The sequence below is a fragment of the Stenella coeruleoalba genome (genome assembly GCF_951394435.1).
Source record: "Stenella coeruleoalba genome assembly, chromosome: 16".
Lineage (NCBI taxonomy): Eukaryota > Metazoa > Chordata > Mammalia > Artiodactyla > Delphinidae > Stenella > Stenella coeruleoalba.
Window position 1 is genome coordinate 24,609,329 of NC_137162.1, and position 17,729 is coordinate 24,627,057.

At 40.8% G+C, this 17,729-nt stretch overlaps 1 protein-coding gene across 1 annotated transcript in view; it reads left to right on the forward strand.

The window, feature by feature from the left end:
* The window catches only part of CFAP43 (cilia and flagella associated protein 43), a 99,001-nt gene that overhangs the window by 41,868 nt on the left and 39,404 nt on the right, over window positions 1-17,729 (forward strand). Inside the window, exons 12-19 of the mRNA XM_079899756.1 lie at window positions 1,425-1,528; window positions 4,929-5,069; window positions 5,878-6,050; window positions 7,187-7,336; window positions 9,420-9,550; window positions 11,494-11,641; window positions 14,116-14,217; window positions 14,977-15,054. Coding sequence (XP_079755882.1) covers window positions 1,425-1,528; window positions 4,929-5,069; window positions 5,878-6,050; window positions 7,187-7,336; window positions 9,420-9,550; window positions 11,494-11,641; window positions 14,116-14,217; window positions 14,977-15,054 — 1,027 coding nt within the window. The remainder of the gene's footprint in view (window positions 1-1,424; window positions 1,529-4,928; window positions 5,070-5,877; window positions 6,051-7,186; window positions 7,337-9,419; window positions 9,551-11,493; window positions 11,642-14,115; window positions 14,218-14,976; window positions 15,055-17,729) is intronic.

Consider the following 17,729-nt stretch of genomic DNA (forward strand, 5'->3'; position numbering starts at 1 on the left):
GTCCATTTTAGAGATAAGGAAGATGATGCACAAAGAATTTAAATAATAATTAATATTACACGCATAGTAAATGGCAAGTTTTAGGATTTGAACCGAGGCAATTGGGCTCCAGAGTCATTGCCTTGGCTCTTACGGGGCAGCAAACCATATACAATGTTCTGCACCTCAATTTTTTCTTTTTTTTTCACTTAATGGTATGTCTTAGAGAAGGTCTTCTATCCACACATGAAGACCTTCCTCATTCTTTTTTACAGCTACATAGCATTCCATTCTATGGGTATACCATAATTTTTAAAAGACAGTATACTGATGGACATTTAGTTGATTTCCATTTTTTGTGTGTGTGTGTGCAGTACGTGGGCCTCTCACTGCTGTGGCCTCTCCCGTTGCGGAGCACAGGCTCCGGACGCGCAGGCTCAGCGGCCGTGGCTCACGGGCCCAGCCGCTCCTCGGCATGTGGGATCTTCCCGGACCGGGGCACGAACCCGTGTCCCCTGCATCGGCAGGCGGACTCTCAACCACTGTGCCACCAGGGAAGCCCGATTTCAAATGTTTTGAAGCAATACTTTTAAGAAGACAGCATAGAGCATTGGATTTAGATTCATGTTATTATTCTTTCTTTCGTTATATCATAATAGTGTTAATAAGAAATGACGTTTACGCCCTGCTTTACAGCTTGAGGTGCTGTCACACACTGTAGCTTATTGAGTGTGATATTTGCCCCACATTCAGAAAAGTATTATGCTTGTTCCTATTTCACAAGTGAGATAATTTAGGTTCAGAGAGGTTAAGGGAAGCATTTGCCCAAGATTACTCAACTAGTGCCGGGAGGAGCTGGGTTTCCACCATCTGTGTTGTTCCTACAAGCTCTGCTGCCTCTGGCTCAGTGGGGAAGGATCTGTAGTCTCCCTCCATTTACATTCTGCTCCTCTGTACTGTATTTTTTGGTGCTCCTTTTTCAGATCTTTCTCTCTTACCCTAATTTGCATTTCCCACTTGTTCCAATTTGATGATAGGATAGAAACATTTCACTACATTCTTCCTCTTTCTGCCAGGATGGGTACTGAGAGGCATTGGAATGTTCCACTCATCACTACTTTGACAATTGCTTATGTCCACTTGAAATATTAAGAAAGCTTTACTGTCATATTTCATTTACTTATGATGAAATAGTTACCCATTTTTAGTGAATCTTCTTGACCATGTACTTATAAGTTGCAGTTGGGAAACAGTATTAGCCTAGAATGTAATGATTACATTTATATATAATCACTCGCCTTTTATAAGGTCTGATAATATTAAAAATCACAAACCATAAGAATAGCTGGTTTTGGATGCATCTCCATGCTGTCATTCAATAAAGTTGTTTACCATCTTATTAGTGAAACAAGTAGAATCTGATAATCAGATTTCTTCTTTTCTAGGTATGACCAGAGAGGAATATATCTATTAGTTGGAACATCAGAAGGACACGTCTTTGTTATCGATGCCAAACCCTCAAGCTTATTTCAGATTCTTGGATTCATAGGTACTTACGTAGAATGCTTATTAACTTAAAATATTGGTCACTTTATTCCAAAGAATTTAAAGTTGTGAAAATGGGGCTACGGTGAAACAATTACTTGTAGCATGTTTTCTAAAACAGAGATATTTAAATAACTGTTCAAAGTTACTTAAGAGAATTCCCACATCATATTTAGAGGTTTCGGTACATGTACTTGGTACATAGTTGATGGTAAATAAATCTTCTTGAATCAATTAATGAAATGGCTAAATGTTTCTAATGTTACTACAAAGGAACATTGGGTTGGTTTATCCCTGAAATACTTTTTAAATAACATTTAATCTCTATTTAATTAAGATATCCAAAGAAAGTTTTGTTCCACGCATCTTTAGAGTTTCCTCTTTAAACAAAATGACATCCAGCTTTTGCAGTAATGTGCATCCAAACGCCCAGGTAAACCACAGATTTGGTAGGTGAGATAGCACTTAGGTGATAAATAATAAGAACTAATACTTTTCTTTCTGGCTTTACATACCAAATATGTATGTATATTTAAAAATCTATGTATTGATTTTTAAAAATTGAGTGCCTGCTAGGTGTAAGATGCTGAACCTAGGCTCTGTAGGAGCATCGAAAGGTCAAGGAGACAATTTAGTGGAAGAGTAATAGCAGAGATCTGTGTAGGCTCAGGGGAAGAAGCCATTAATTCTGCCATGTGTGAAGAAAGGAGTGGAAGTGATGGGGTGGCACAGAGGACTGGGGGAGAGTTTTCCAAAGACTTAAAGTAGTGGAGGATGGGGCTTGTTGGTATTCTAGCTTGGGACAAAAGTTTGAGCAAAGGCACTTGGAATGGTAAGTAGTCTAGTGTAACAGGTAAATAAGAGTTTACTAGATGATGATCATGGTGAAAAAGTCTGAAAGAAAGTGGAGCACGCTGAACATCATTCCAAGGAGTCTGGACTTTGTTCTGTAGTTAATGACACATCATCAGATGTTTTCAAGATGGGACTGGTGTGATTTGACTTGGTTTTTAGAGGATGACTCTGGCATCACTGTGAAGGCTGGAGCAGAAAGACAAGAGAATGGAATAAAAAAGACGAGTTAGGAAACTATAATATTACAGTAACTTAGGCAAGAAATGATATTAATCATAACAATAGCCAACATTTATTGAGGGATTCCTTGCCATGTGATAGCCAGTATTCTAAGTACTTGGCATGTGTTAATTCATTTAATTCTTACAGACAACTTTTATGAGGTAGAGACTACTGTTATGCCCAATTTAAACATAAGACAATTGAGGTACAATGAGGTTAAGTATTTGTTCAAAGCCGTGAAGGTAGGTGGTGGTGGAGCCGGGACTCAGACTCAGGAAGACCGGCTTCAGGGCTTGTGCTCTTTTCCACAATGTACGAGGCCATGCAGCAGTCATGGGAAGAGAAAGGAGGGGACAGCTCTGAGTGATGGAATTGGTAGGACTTGAAAATTGATTATATGTGAAAGGGAGTGATCAGCAATGACTCCAAAGTTTCTAACCTGGATGGTGGAAGTTTGTGCTGTCATCAATTGAAGTAAAAACTCAGGGAAGGGCTTCCCTGGTGGCGCAGTGGTTGAGAGTCCGCCTGCTGATTCAGGGGATATGGGTTCGTGCCCCGGTCCAGGAGGATCCCACATGCCGCAGAGCGGCTGGGCCCGTGAGCCATGGCTGCTGAGCCTGCGCGTCCGGAGCCTGTGCTCCGCAATGGGAGAGGCCACAACGGTGGGAGGCCCACGTACCGCAAAAACAAACAAACAAACAAACAAACAAAAAACCTCAGGGAAAAAGAAAGTTATGGAGGTAGAGGGATAGGGTGATAGCTCTGTAGAGTTGAAGCCAATAAACTCTTCATTTGGGAATCTTTACCATAAATTTGGAAATGAAGATTTGTAGTTCAAAGTTTAATGATAGAATTCTGATCTTGAAATCCTGGAAGCTGATGAGATAGATGGTTTAAGACAGAATTGAAGCAAATCCAATTGTTTAATGAGGTCAAACAGGTAACCTAAATATGTAAATTAGATGACATGGAATGTGGTAGGACCTATGGCTGACCTCGGAATGGGTACCAGTCCTGCCTAAATGTTACATTTTTCAACATATCTGGTCAGTCAGAGTGGGGGATGGGAAAAGCTACCTACTCTGAAGTTGTGGGCAGAGGAAGACAAGGCAGTGGAGAAAACTAAGGATGGGCCAGAGTAAAGACAGAACTGGGAGTCACCCACTCCAGGAAGAGCTTGAAGAAGGAAGGCTACGTGAAGGGGTGGATTGTGGCAGAAGTGTGAGTGGGGTGAGGGCTAGGATGAGGCAGTCAGTGTGTGAGCCCAGGGACAGCTACTCCTCTGGAACAGAGAGACAAAGAGGTTCAGGAGGGAGTGGAGGTCAGAAAAGGAAGTCAGTAAGTAGCAACTTCTGTTCTTAGAAGTTTGCAGTGGAGAAAAGAGAATTAGTAACTTCTAAAAGAGAATTAGAATTAGCAGGGTTGAAGGAAGGTCCTAATTTGAAGATAGGGGAGTCTTGAGGACTGAATAGGGGAAGCCATACAAGACACAAGAAAATTAAAAGAGATAATTGATAGCCCATGGTGTAATAAGATATTAGAGGTGTGGGCTCAGAATCACAGATGGAAAGGGTTACATTTTGTTCCCACAAAAATGTCAAGAAATGAAGCAGGAAGATGGGTACAAACAGAGAGAAAATGTGAGATTCAGGATAAGAAAGTTGAGGTCAAGTTTGTGTCAGATGTTTTCTGTCTTCCTCGTTAAGTAAGAGGAAAGGTCATCCAGTGAACACCTGAGGGGAAGGGCTGAGATGGGGCCTGAGAAAGTGGACATATGCTGAACAGTCCCTGGGGAGAGAGGCAGTAGTGAATCTGGAGAGAATTCAAGGTGGGCCCCAAGCACCTTGCAGAGGTCAGATCACCTGGGTTTCTGGAGGACAAACTCACAAAGGCATGTGTAATCCCACCACACCCGCAAAACCTTGACTACAGATGCAAAGAACACTGATGCCTGAGTTTATTCAGTATCGGGAATGGGCAGATGGCTGGAGGGTGCCAGAGCGTGCAAGAGGCCAGAGCGTGCAGCTGCTGCTGAGTGGGGTGGACATGGCAGACTCTGGAGGCCTCTCTGTCTGGAAAGAAGCTGAGTCCAACCGAGCTGGATTGAGTCTGCCAACCCAGACATCTACTGTGGAGAAGCCCCCATCTGTTCATCAAAAATGTTTCCATCACTTATGTTTAAAGGTCACTTAAATATCCAGTAAATAAATTTGGATCTAAAGATTTAGTGAAGGCAGTTCTATAGTGTGATATCTTACCTGGGAATATAAAAGATTCTATAAACTTATCAATGATGACTTGTGGTGTTGATTTCCATTTTCTTTCAGAGGTGGGCAAAGGCATTTTACAAATATCCACAGTGTCTCCTTTGGAAACAGATATAGTAGAAGTGATGGTGCTTTCCCCACTTCCAGAAACAGGAAGAAGCAGGCTGGAAATATTTACTCTGCCTAAAATACTACCACAAGGTAAAGAAAAAAATGATCAACAAATTCTGTCCTGGGCATCCAGTTGAAGAGCTGCTATAGCTTTCCTTCTTTTTTTTTTTTTTCCTGGTGATAGCATTTTTTTTCCTTTTAACATGTGAAGAGGTTAAAATGGCCACCACCTTTTCTGTGTCTTACAAAATGAAATTGATGTGGCTGCTAAATAACGTGAAATGTGGACTTTCCTCTAGGTCCTGTCATTCATATGAATCTGTCTTATTATCAGAGAAAAAACAGGACCAACTGTCACTTTTGTCAAATTGATTTGTCATTTTGTGATGTCTCTTTTTTGTAGCCTTAAATATACATAGTCAAATCAGATAGGTTACTTTGTAGTTACGTTCACTGATAAAATTATAAAGAAAGCTTTTGGGATAAAAAGGTCTGATAAAATAGACACTTTATTTTATCAATAGATAACAAATATATCTGGGTAGCTATTTTGCAAATATATAATTATAGAGTATAAAAGAGTCAAAAACCTCAAAGTACTTTTGTGTCTTAATTAAGACTCTAGACCATCATGAGTTTCTTTTAATGCTGTCTCTACTTAACTGATAAAATTAACCAAGGCTTTATAAAAGATATTTTACTCGCTATTAATCATTTAATACTCAAGTATTTCTAATGGAGCCAAGTTGCTTTCCAATCATTTTTATCTCCTAATAGTTTCTGCATTAATTGAGCATTTAACTTTTTTATTTTGCTTTTCATAGTTTTCATAACAATTTTTTAAAAATAAAATCAATATATGGTGCAAGTGATTTCTCTTCTTCCCCAAATCTTATAGTTTCTGCAAGCTTTGCTGATGAACGAGGGAGGCTGAGAGATGCATTCATTCATAAGTTCGTGTATGAGATAGAGCATACTCTGTCCTCAGCTGTCTTGAACTTTCAAAGTAGCCGAATATATGGCTTCTGTAACCAAGTGCCATACATCTGCAGCTATCTTCTTCCTGAAAAAGTATGCCAAAACTTAAGCGTGCTATCATTTTTCTTAGCCGTCAAGATTGACACATCGTATCAATTAGATGTGATCCATGCTTTAACACTCTAGTCCAGTTAACAAATGTCTTTATTATAGTAACATAATTTCTTTGAATTAGATATATGTTAGCATGATTTGTTAATTCATCATAAAATACATTTGAGCAGCCTCACACTTACAACATCATACTTGTCAGATAAAAGTGCAGACGACATGATATCAGTTTAGTGCCTTTCAAAACTATTTTTTAAAAATCTATCATTAGAAAATCTATTCCACAGGTGTCAGCAGCTACAGGGTTGATGATTTTGGGTGGAACTTTGTACCTGAGTCCTAAAGAAAATTGCACAAAATACCTAAACTATGTTTCTGGCATCCTTTCATCATACTCTCTTCAAACTTCTCCCATACTGTGTCATTTCCTGCTACATGTACTGACCCAGGTTATCTATCACCCTTGCTTTTCTAAATCCTTCAATCAAAGGGCTTCTCTCCCAGAGTAGACAATGTCAGCAAGGTCTGAGACAAAGACATTCAGAGACGGAAGAAATGGTTTATCATAAGGAGGATTCAAGAGAAGCTTCCTGGTGGAAGTAATATTTGCACTGGACTTTGAAGAATAAGTCAGATTTAGACATGAGAAATATTGCGTGCAATCTTGGCAGGGAGGTGGGGTTCCTTATATAGGGAGGGGGGCCAAATTGGTGGGGATGGGTTGGGGAAGGGCATTCCAGACAAAAGCCACAACACATGCAGAGGTTTGAAGGTGGGCATACATGAGAAACATGGGGGGAAATTGACTCATTTATTTTGACTTGAGCACAGGGGTGTATGAAATGGATTAGTGAGAAATAAAGATTGTCAGTTGTAGGCTGGGATTTTTAATGGTAGCTAACATGCAAAGAAGACTTTTCTTAGTTGGCCAAAATGAACTTCTACTTGCAATCAGAGATGGAAAATGTGGTGCAAATACAGGTGCCCACTTTATCATGTATCAGTTTATTTCCAATGACAGTGTTTTTGGCTTTGAATCTGACTCGATATGCTCAACTGCAAACCCCAAGGTACCACTGCCCTGAGCTTTTCTATAATGTGGTCATTTCCTTTGGCAGGAGCATAGTGGTATTTGCATTCTTAAGTCATACCAAAAAGTACAAAGCAAGCAATATGGACCTGGAATGCTCTCTCTGTCTCCACATGGATTGTGGCTCATAACAATAGCTAAATGTGGAATTCTGTGTATCCGAGATATTCATACTTTGGTAAACTCCTTTTTCTTTTTTTCCAGTTATGGGATGTGTGTCTTGATCTCATATAAGGAACAAAAGCTCTTACAATAGGAATTAGAACTCTTAAGTAAATTGGCTCACAACTTATTTCAATTGACTCACAACTTATTTAGCTCTAATGGTGTTATTGATTCCAACACTGGGTGTATTTATGTGCTAAGGTTTGAGTCTCTAAGGGAGGAAATGCCAACAAATAGACTGAGACCTTGCAAAGAAGGAACATGGGGCTGGGATACAGTAGGTGAGCTCCAGCCCAGCTCCATCACCACTTACTGTGTGTCTTGGAAACTCACTGAGCCTCACTGAGCTTCAGCTGCTCCTCTGCAATTTTAGGGAAGCCTTGCTTGCTCTCACCCTGTGGGATTCTGGTGAGAGCTGGTGAGAGGGTACATGCAAAACTTCTTTGGAAATAGTGAATTGCTGTGCAAACCTAGGGTTGATTACGGCTAGCTCCCTGGCCTGGAGGGCCTCTAGGCTTGTTGCTGCCACCCCGCCACCTGACTCTTCATGTGATGCTAGAAGAGCATAAGGGAGAAGGGTGTGGCCCTTACTGAGTCCTCCCCTATCACTTGCAGACCTTGATGTCACCAGTACCACTACCATTTCTGATTTCCATTTTTCTCAGATCTCTGAAAAAATGAAAATAGTTTCTTCTCCCAAAAAAGTGAAAGATCCTTTTCTAGGTTTTGAGACCGAGTAGTACTGGTTATCAATGTAATTTAATTCGGTCAGTTATTTTTACCCAGGGATCTACCCCACACACCCAAAGCCTCACAATCACCCCACATGCCACTCTCCCATGGGGCCACAGGTAAACTGGGCCCTGGCTGTGCATATCCAGCTCTCCTTGCTCACTTGTGTAAGAAAGCATATTTGGAATATAGTTGGGCAAAAGTGATATTATTATTATATAGGAAAAATCTTAAATCCCTTAGAAATTATTTTTAGGTGAACAATGTGCAAACTCTGCTACATTGTCTCTTATTCAAATGATTTGTAAATGTACGCTACAACTGATAGTGGCAAGACGTCAGAGTTTTTCTGGGTGAGCCTATGCAAAGTACCTCATAGAGGAGGTTATTCATGGCAGTACTGTTTGTAAAAGCAACCTAATGTCCATCATCAGAGGACTGGATAAATAAATAATGGTACATAAACAGTATATAAATAAAGTATGGAATATTATGCTGTAATACAGAATGAGGAAATCTTTATGAAACGGTATGGAAAGAATCCCAAGATATATTGTTAAGGAGGAAAGGCAAGGTGTGTAATATACGTATTATGTTACAATTTATGTTAAAAATTGTTTGTATAAAAATTTGTTTATGTACATTAAAAAAACTCTGAAAGGATATTGGAGGAACTAATAATATTGATTGCCTTTGGGAGGTGTTGGGGAATGGGGGCAGGAAGGAGATTTCACTGCATACTCTTTTATAGTTTTTTAATTTTGAAACATTTGAATGTATTGCCTATTCAAAAAACTAAAAAATTTTAAAGGCATCATGGTTGATAACTAGTGTGACAAAGAAATCTCAGTTTTTAGTCAAAGAGTTTAAACCATTGCACTGTGTACCAATTAGTGATTTGTTTGGGTTCTAATGAAACTGGTTTAATTGGCATCCTCTGTCATTCTTCACAGAGCCCATCACCTTCTCTCATCACACTCAGCCTCTCTGCACATAAAGGGAACTTGCCTAAAATCCTTGAAGGCATCTGAATTTGCCCGCACTGCTTGCTCAAGGCCCCTTCTCGTAGTCTTCAGCAAGTCCATTCACCTCTCTGTCTGATTTTCCTATTATAAATTGATGATAATAATCCCTCTTCTTCCATATTACACAGAAGGGAGAACAAACCAGTACTGGTGACTGTATTTTGTACTAGGAATTTTCAGTGCTATGAATTATTAAGAGGCTACTCCATACCAGCTAAAATGCTGTTGACAAATAGAAAAAGGTTTATCCACGAGCAAAAGTGCACGTAACCCCCTTAGAAAAACCATGTGGTAGAATCGCATTTGTAATTTCTGCACTTTGTTCCTAAAACTATTAAGGAAACATTTGTTCAGTGTCGGAGTCATTCTCACCAGGGGCATGGAATTCAGTCGGTGAGAATTTCAATGGATGGACAAAGCATTCTGGTGAATGGGAAGCATGACGGCACCCTTGTTAACCTGAAATGGAGGTAAGTACAGTATACAATAAGCAACCTCACATGATACGGTGTTTTAAAATAAAGATGTTGTTATTATTTAGGTAATAGCAAGGCCAACACAACAGGAGACAACTGCCATTGAAAAGATTGTTGTACTAATCATCCCAAGAGGAGGGGGTGCTATGGGGGTGCCACATGGGGAAGCACCAGGGAGGGTAAGGAGGCAGAGGGAGCAGGGAAATGTGGGCAAGTGTCTTCAATATGGTTTCTATGGCAAGGAGCGGGAAGGTTTGGGATTGACTAGTTTGGATAATTTAATTGGGCTCTGGGCCATAGGGGCTGCTGCTAGTTTTCTGGTACTTGACCCAGGGATGATTAGGATAGAAATAGTGGTCCCAAGTGTGAAAGCCCAATAGAGGATTTGGTTGGGGATGTGGGCTCTGAGTTGGTGGGTTTGCATTTGAAAGGTGAGCTCCAGATGAGTTGTTTACCATCTCTATGAATTGCTGGTCCTGGGAGGGGCATTTCCTCCAAGGTTATTAGCAAGACCCCAGATGTCAAAGCATCAAAATACAAAAAATAAAAAGACCCAGTTAAGACCTATGAAGTGACCAGTCCTCCCTTTCATAAAATCTGTTGGAGGAGCACAAGGAATGAGGACAATTCTGAACAGTAGATCATTTTTATAACTCCTATTTATCTCTAAAAAACCTGACATAGGTATGTATGTATCTGTAAACACATACACGTTTACTTTCCTAATTAGACTTTGCCTAGACAATATTAAATTATTTAGACTTTGCTTAGACTAAAATTAAAATCCTAAATAAACAAATATTAGCCAAGCATACAGATAATGGCCAGGGCATAGAGAACATGAAGGTGACACCCTGGACTTGAAATGTTACCTTGTTTGATCTGCCGATGCACGTCACTAGTCAATGCGCAATTCATTTCCACAAAAATTTCACGGTGCCTCCTGTGAGCAAAACAATAATAAAACATGGCGTATCTCAGTGACACTGTGAAATGTTACATATTATGGAGATTCTATATCATAGCAATTTTGGTCACCACTTATTTCAAAGACCCATTTGATGACTGACTGTATCATCATGCCCATTTTATACGTGGAATCCTGAATAAAACGCTAACCTGTATCTCACTATATAAATCCTAATGCATTCTTTGTAGTAAGGGATCACATAGCATCTCAGGCAACAGCAAACATGTGCTGGAGCCCTATTTACGGCAGTGAGGACATTTCCATCCATTGGCAGTTAATCTCATGGACCTCTGACTCAAAAACCGTTGAGTTTGAAAACTTGGTCCAGCACTGGTGACCTTAGGCATCTGACAATCCCTCTAAATCATCTATAACCATGTTATTCAAGGTGGAATCTGCAGCACCTGTGAGCTTGTTAGAAATGCATATTCTTGGGCCTCATCCAGACTTTTCGAATCAGAATCTCTATGGGTGGGGCCCAGGAATCTGTTATAACAAACCCTCCAGGCCATGCTGATGTGCCTGAAGTTTGAAATGCCCTGGTGTATTGAGTGGAAGTAATAATACTTTCCTGAGTGTGGGGTGGGGGCTATGAGGACTGAATTTGGTAATGTGGTTATATATGTGAAGCAGTACGGCACCTACTATCTCTGAGGGTTCAACCAGAGCAGTGGCTCTTCTGCGCAATGACCGGGGCAGATGGGTACAGAGGGCATGTAGGGTAAGGGTATGGGGACAGTGTGAAGAGAGATGACCCCAGGGAGGTCAAGAAGTTTGTCATGTTCTGGAGCCCATGAAAGTACTGTCCTTGAAGAAGCAGAGTCCTAATATCTACAGGGCACTGCAGAGAACTGTCCACATATTTCTTTGCATAGAAATGGTTAGGTATCTGGAAATAATACTGCTAAATGTGTCTTTTTCAAATTGTGATTTTGTAGCCTATGTGTTTTCTTTTTTATTAATACAGGCAGTTTGGAGGAAACTTAGCCAATGAAATTCTTGAATATAGCCAGCAACTTTCAACTTACCTGGAGAACACCATGGATGAGGAGAATGATTATTTAAGTATAGCAAAAAAAGATTCCTTGGATTTGGGATCAGAACCTGAACATGCAGTTGAGTTTCACTATAGTTTTCTTTCTCCTTCCTTCCTCCCTCCCTCCTTTCTTTCCTTCTTTTTTTTTAAATTTTATTTATTTATTGATTGATTTTGGCCATGTTTGGTCTTCGTTGCTGCGTGCAGACGGGCTTTCTCTAGTTGTGGTGAGCGGGGGCAACTATTCCTTGTGGTGCACGGGCTTCTCATTGCGGTGACTTCTCTTGTAGCAGAGCATGGGCTCTAGGTGTGCCGGTTCAGGAGTTGTGGCATGTGGGCTCAGTAGTTGTGGCTCGCGGGCTCTAGAACACAGGCTCAATAGTTGTGGCGCAGGGGCTTAGTTGCTCCGTGGCATGTGGAATCTTCCCAGACCAGAGCTTGAACCCCTGTCCCCTGCATTGGCAGGCAGATTCTTAACCACTGCACCACTAGGGAAGTCCCTGTTTCCTTCTTTTTTTTCTTCCTTCCTTCCTTCCTAAATCAGATATCAGTTTTCAGTTTGTGGTTTTCTTTGAGCAGATATTTTAGTAATGTTCCTCATTATCCAGCTACCTCATGATTTTCAAAAAGAGCGTGCACTACATTTAAGAGAAAATATTCAGCCTTTCTCAACACAAATATCACATTTCAGATCTCATTTAAACCATAGTACAAGATCTGTCTGGGCTTGCTTTAAAAAACAAATCTACTACAATTCTGGCGCTTGTTCAAACTAGTCTCTCTATACTTTTACATCACATACATTATTTAGGATGTGTCTAGCCAGAGAACATTTATTCACTCAATCATTTAACAAATATTTATCGAGTGCCTACAAAGTGCTGGACTCTGGGGGATACAGGCATGAAAAGATAGGAAAAGTTTCTGCTTTCATGGAGCTTACATGCTAATTGGGGGTTGGGTGTGAGCAGAGAGAGATAGATAAATAATCAAATAAATAAGAAAAAAATAGGTAGTAACAAGATCTATTTTGTTACCAAATAATCTATTTTTGTTACCAAACCAAATAAAATGGTTTGGTGTGATAGTGTTTGGCTGGAATAGCCCCTCCACGGAGAAAGGCTGTGATCTGACTTAAAAGAAATGTGCCAATATGTGGGGGAGGGGCAAGCACTCAGGGCAGAGGGAGAAAGAGCTTGGCACGTTTGAAGACTTAAAAAAGGCCTGTGCAGCTGAAGTGAGCAAGGGAGAGAGTGGTAGGGGATAAGGTCCTGGAGGTGGGAAAGAAGGGCTTTGTAAAGCAGGTAGCATTTGGACATAATTTTACGTGTAATGAGAACCTATTAAAGTGTTCTGAGCAGAGGATTTACAAGATCTTATTTACGTTTTTGAAATGATTACTTCCGCTGTGTGGAGAATGATTCCTGTAGGGCACAAGAGTAGAAGCAGAGAAGGAGTTAGAAGGCTTAGGTACCAGTGATAGAGGTGCAAGAGTGTTGTGGAGAGGTGGTAGTTTCCAGGCAGTTTGCAGAGGTAGAGCTGACAGAACTTCTGATGAACTGGACATAGAGGGAAAGGGAAAGAAAGGACTCAAGGATGACTCCTAGATATTTTACTTGAAGAACTATGTAGGAGAAGGTACCATTCACAGAGAAGGGGAAGACTGTGGGGAGAGGAGCCACTGTGGGGAGAAAGAAGGGGATCTAAAATCAGTTCCCTGGACTGAGCATGAGAATACTGTTAGACATCCAAGTGAGATACCAAGTACGCTATTGTGTAGATGTTCTGGGGAGAGTCCAGGACTCGAGATGTTGATTTGAGAGTCAGGGGCATATGAATGGAATTTAAAGCCATAAAACTGAGTAAGATCATCATGGAAGAGTGGATGGTGAGAAACAGAAGGGGACCAAGATAGAGCAACTTCTAGAACTCCAGGAGAAGAATTCAGGGAGGCGAAGGAGATTGAGAAGGGGCAGCCAGTGAGGTTGCAGGAGAACCAGCAGAGTGTGACGTTCCAAACTCTTTCAAGATTTTTTGCTGCAAAGGGAGCACAGAAATAGGGTGGCAGCTAAAGGGGAAGGTGGTGGTCAGTGGAGAGTAGATTTCCTGGGACAGGAGATTCCAGAGCATGTTTAGATACTGTAGGGAAAGATTCAGTAGAAGGCAGAAATGGATGATGCAGAAGGGTGATGGAAATTTTTTTAAGTTCAGAGGCTTCAAGAAGAAGGAAAAGATTAAGATCCTAAGCACAAATGGTGGGGCAGGCCTTGATAGGCAGCAGCATTTGGTCTACAGTAACAGGAAGAAGGCCAAGAGTGATCTGGTGAACGTGTGACCTGTCTGATCATTGCTGCTTTCTCAGTGAAAAGTGTGGCTGATATAAGCACAGAATGGAAGGAATAAAATTAGCTAAACATTACATCTTGAGCAGGCAAAATGTTTGGTAGTATATTTTAAAATGCAACAAGTGAAGAGGGATTCAAAGCAATTAAAGTTGGGTAGGAGGAGAACTTGATGAATTTTTAATTTAAGATATGTCTGTCTTCTTCTAAGATAAATGAGAATGTGAGGTTAAGCGATGACTCATTACAAGAGGAATTAGTCAAAGTTGATAATATGGTGGAAATTCCCTGGATACAACAAAAAAACCAAGAGGTATTTATAAAACATGAGAGAAGTTTGAAATAATGCTTTGTAGGGGTGCCAAATAGATTAGTTTCCTGTGAAACCCCTTGGAAAGTTAGAAAGTGGAAAGAGATACTACTTGGCAGACCATTACATCGTATAAGTGTACCTTCCCTGAAAGCAGGCAAACACACTAAACACGGCCCAGTGTTTTAGATAAAGTTATGTGAGCTTTAAGTGCTGTACTTAGGCTAATACGAAACCCGAGAAAAGTGTCCACGTAGGCCAAAGCAAAGAATGAACTAACATACCTCATGCTGAAGTACATTTGGGGGGATGCTGCAAGGTAGCCTTAAATAAAAGGGGTGGGCCCGCAACAGAAGAGACATTGTGGCTTCTGATGTGCAGAAAGGTGACATAGGTGGCAGCCTGTGTCTGGATTTAGCTTGCTTATCTAGTCTCACTCAAGTTCCCAATAAAATAGCAGACTAGTTTTCTGTTAGCAACTGTTCTTTAATTTTTCACTAAATTATTTTCTTTCTGTTGGCCTTATCATTGACCTCAGTTCCAAGTTGCTTCAGTGGCCACTTACATAGTAGCAATTTAGATTTAAGCAAAGTATTGCAGTGGTATTATTTCATGTACACTTTATATTATTAGTCTTTAATTTTTTTCCTTATTTCTGTTTCTAGGGAAGTGCTATCTATGTATCTAAGTATGTATATATGTACCTATCATCTCGCTATCGTCCCTGTTGCTTGTTTAAATGATGTACTTTCTCCGTTCCAGGCCATCAAAAACGAGGTTAAACTGTTTTCCAACAAAAGGAAAGAGATAAAAAGAGGAATCAAAGCACTTGCTAAAACTGTAAGTGTTGCGATTCCATAGACTAATACATTTGGCTCTCGGTCTAAAATTACATTTTGAACTTTATTTTGTTCAACCCAGCATGAGACACTACACCCCATTTTTTTCTCTGCCTGTAAGCTTAGTTTTCTTGGGCACTTTAATAGGGTATAATTTTTATCATACCATACAACATATAAACAGTGGTTTTCTTCCTGTCTTCCCCAAATACTGTCTTTAATACTTCTTTTTGTCAAAGTTATACATTTACATTTTTACAAATTAAATAATACAGAGTTACATAATTAAAAATAATGTTTTTGGGGCTTCCCTGGTAGCACAGTGGTTAAGAACCCGCCTGCCAGTGCAGGGGACACGGGTTCGAGCCCTGGTCTGGGAAGATCCCACATGCTGCGGAGTAACTAAGCCCGTGCACCACAACTACTGAGCCTGCGCTCTAGAGCCCGCGAGCCACAACTACTGAAGCCCGTGTGCCTAGAGCCCGTGCTCCGCAACAAGAGAAGCCACCGCAGTGAGAAGCCTGCGCACCGCAACGAAGAGCAGCCCCTGCTCGCCGCAACTAGAGAAAGCCCGTGCACAGCCACAAGACCCAATGCAACCAAAAATAAATAATAAATTTTAAAAAATGTTTTTTCTAGCAGCACCTGCTCTACTTTTCTTCACTATGATTCCTGCAGTCCTGAGGTAAATGTTTTCAGTTCTTTCAGCCTTTTTGTTTGGATATTTACCTCCATCTTTGTAATAGTCTTCTTAATACTGCTATTTCTTGGTATTTCTGTTTTGACACTCGCTGTGGGCTTTCTGGTGTGGAAGAGGAGTACTCAGGTTCTTTTACACCCTCCACCACTACTGTACGCACATAAATCAATGCTCAGTAGGTACACTGTTATAGTTATATATATATTCTTCAGAGCTGAGCCACATGGTATATTATGACTACATTTCCATTTTTACAACTTTATTTTTCCTGGAATTAGCAATTGCCTTTGTTTTAGATTAAGCCTTTCTATTCAGACTCTCTCAAAATGCTAGATACCTGAGGTAATCAATCTGTCAGTGAATTTTTGTGTGTGTGTGTGAGACCTCCCTTCTAGAGCTTTCTATGTTCCAGCACTAATCTACGCACCTTGCTCTCTAGACCAGGCACACAGCTGCTGTTCTAGGGACTTCTCTTGTCCATCTTCCTGGGAAATTGTCTCACCTGCCTCCTGAGTTAGAGCCCCTGTTTCCAGAGTCCTGTGTGTTTTTCTTTGTCTTCTTGGTGTGCATCTTCCAGTAGCTTTCTAAGCAGGACTGCTGTGCAGGCCCATACTTGGGAACATCATTTATCATGCAGCTGTGCTAGTGTCATTCAAATGTAATACAGTGTGAGTGGTGCCTGCCCCCTAGAGGTGTACAATGCTTTGACTCTGTTCTTGAGAAAGGGTACATAGGAGGTACATTTTTTGAGACGTGGTTTTTCTCAAATACAATGGTTTACCCTCAGAATTTTGAAGACTTGCTCCATTGTCTTTTAGCTTTCAGTGTTTGCTTTAGAGAATTCAATACATTTTTTTTTTTTTTTTTTTTTTTGCGGTACACGGGCCTCTCACTGTTGTGGCCTCTCCCATTGCAGAGCACAGGCTCCGGACGCGCAGGCTCAGCAGCCATGGCTCGTGGGCCCAGCTGCTCCGCGGCATGTGGGATCTTCCCGGACCGGGCCACGAACCCGTGTCCCCTCCATCAGCAGGCGGAATCTCAACCACTGCGCCACCAGGGAAGCCCTCAATATCTTTTTGATTCCCAGTTCTCTAGGTAACCAGATTTTTATCTCTGGAAACTTACAGGATCATTTCTTTTTCTCTGGTGTTTGGAAATTTTACAATATGCACCTTCATACCTTTGATGGATACTCTTGATTTGCTGGTGCAGACTGGAATTACTCTTCACCCTTTTTCACCCTGCTCCTAGCCCCAAGAGGCTGGCCTCTGTGCATGGCATCAGTGAGCTCTTTTGCCTCTGTCTTCTGTTTGGGTTTAGACAGTGAGTGGCATCAGCAGACGATCAAGGGTCAGGAGAAGACAAGGTCAGTGTCTTTATTTCTCCAGTTTCCTCTCTGTGATGTTATGAGTTGGCAGTGACTGCTAGCCCTCTTCTACAGCTACTGATCTCCCCAGGTTCTAGTAACCACTTCCCATCCTTGCCTTTCAGACCTGGGAGTGGTGATAGCTTCCTGTGGTTGCTAGCTTGAGATGCTTTATCATGCCTTGCTGATTTCCCTTACCATGCCAAATCTGTTTTAAAGGTCCCTCTCCCCATTTATGCCATTTGAGTGTGTCATTCTGTTTCATACCAGGACCCTAGCTTGTTTGGGCTTTCTTGTCTCCTTCATGTGCTAGGCACTGGAGCACTTTTAACCAGAAACCTTTCTCTTTCAGGTCTGGGAAATGTTCTTTAATTATTTCTTTGGTAATTTCCTCCCCTTAATTTTTGTTTTCCTGATTACTAATGAGGCTGAACATCTTTTCATAACTCTGAAGACTGAATTTCCTCTTCTATAAATTCCCTGTTCATGTCCTTTGCCAATATTTCTATCGGGTTGCTGGTCTTTTTCTTGTTGATTGTAGAAGTTCTTTATTTTTATTTTTAACTTATATTTCTTTATAATCATTAGCGTTAGCTAAGCTGTGGTAACA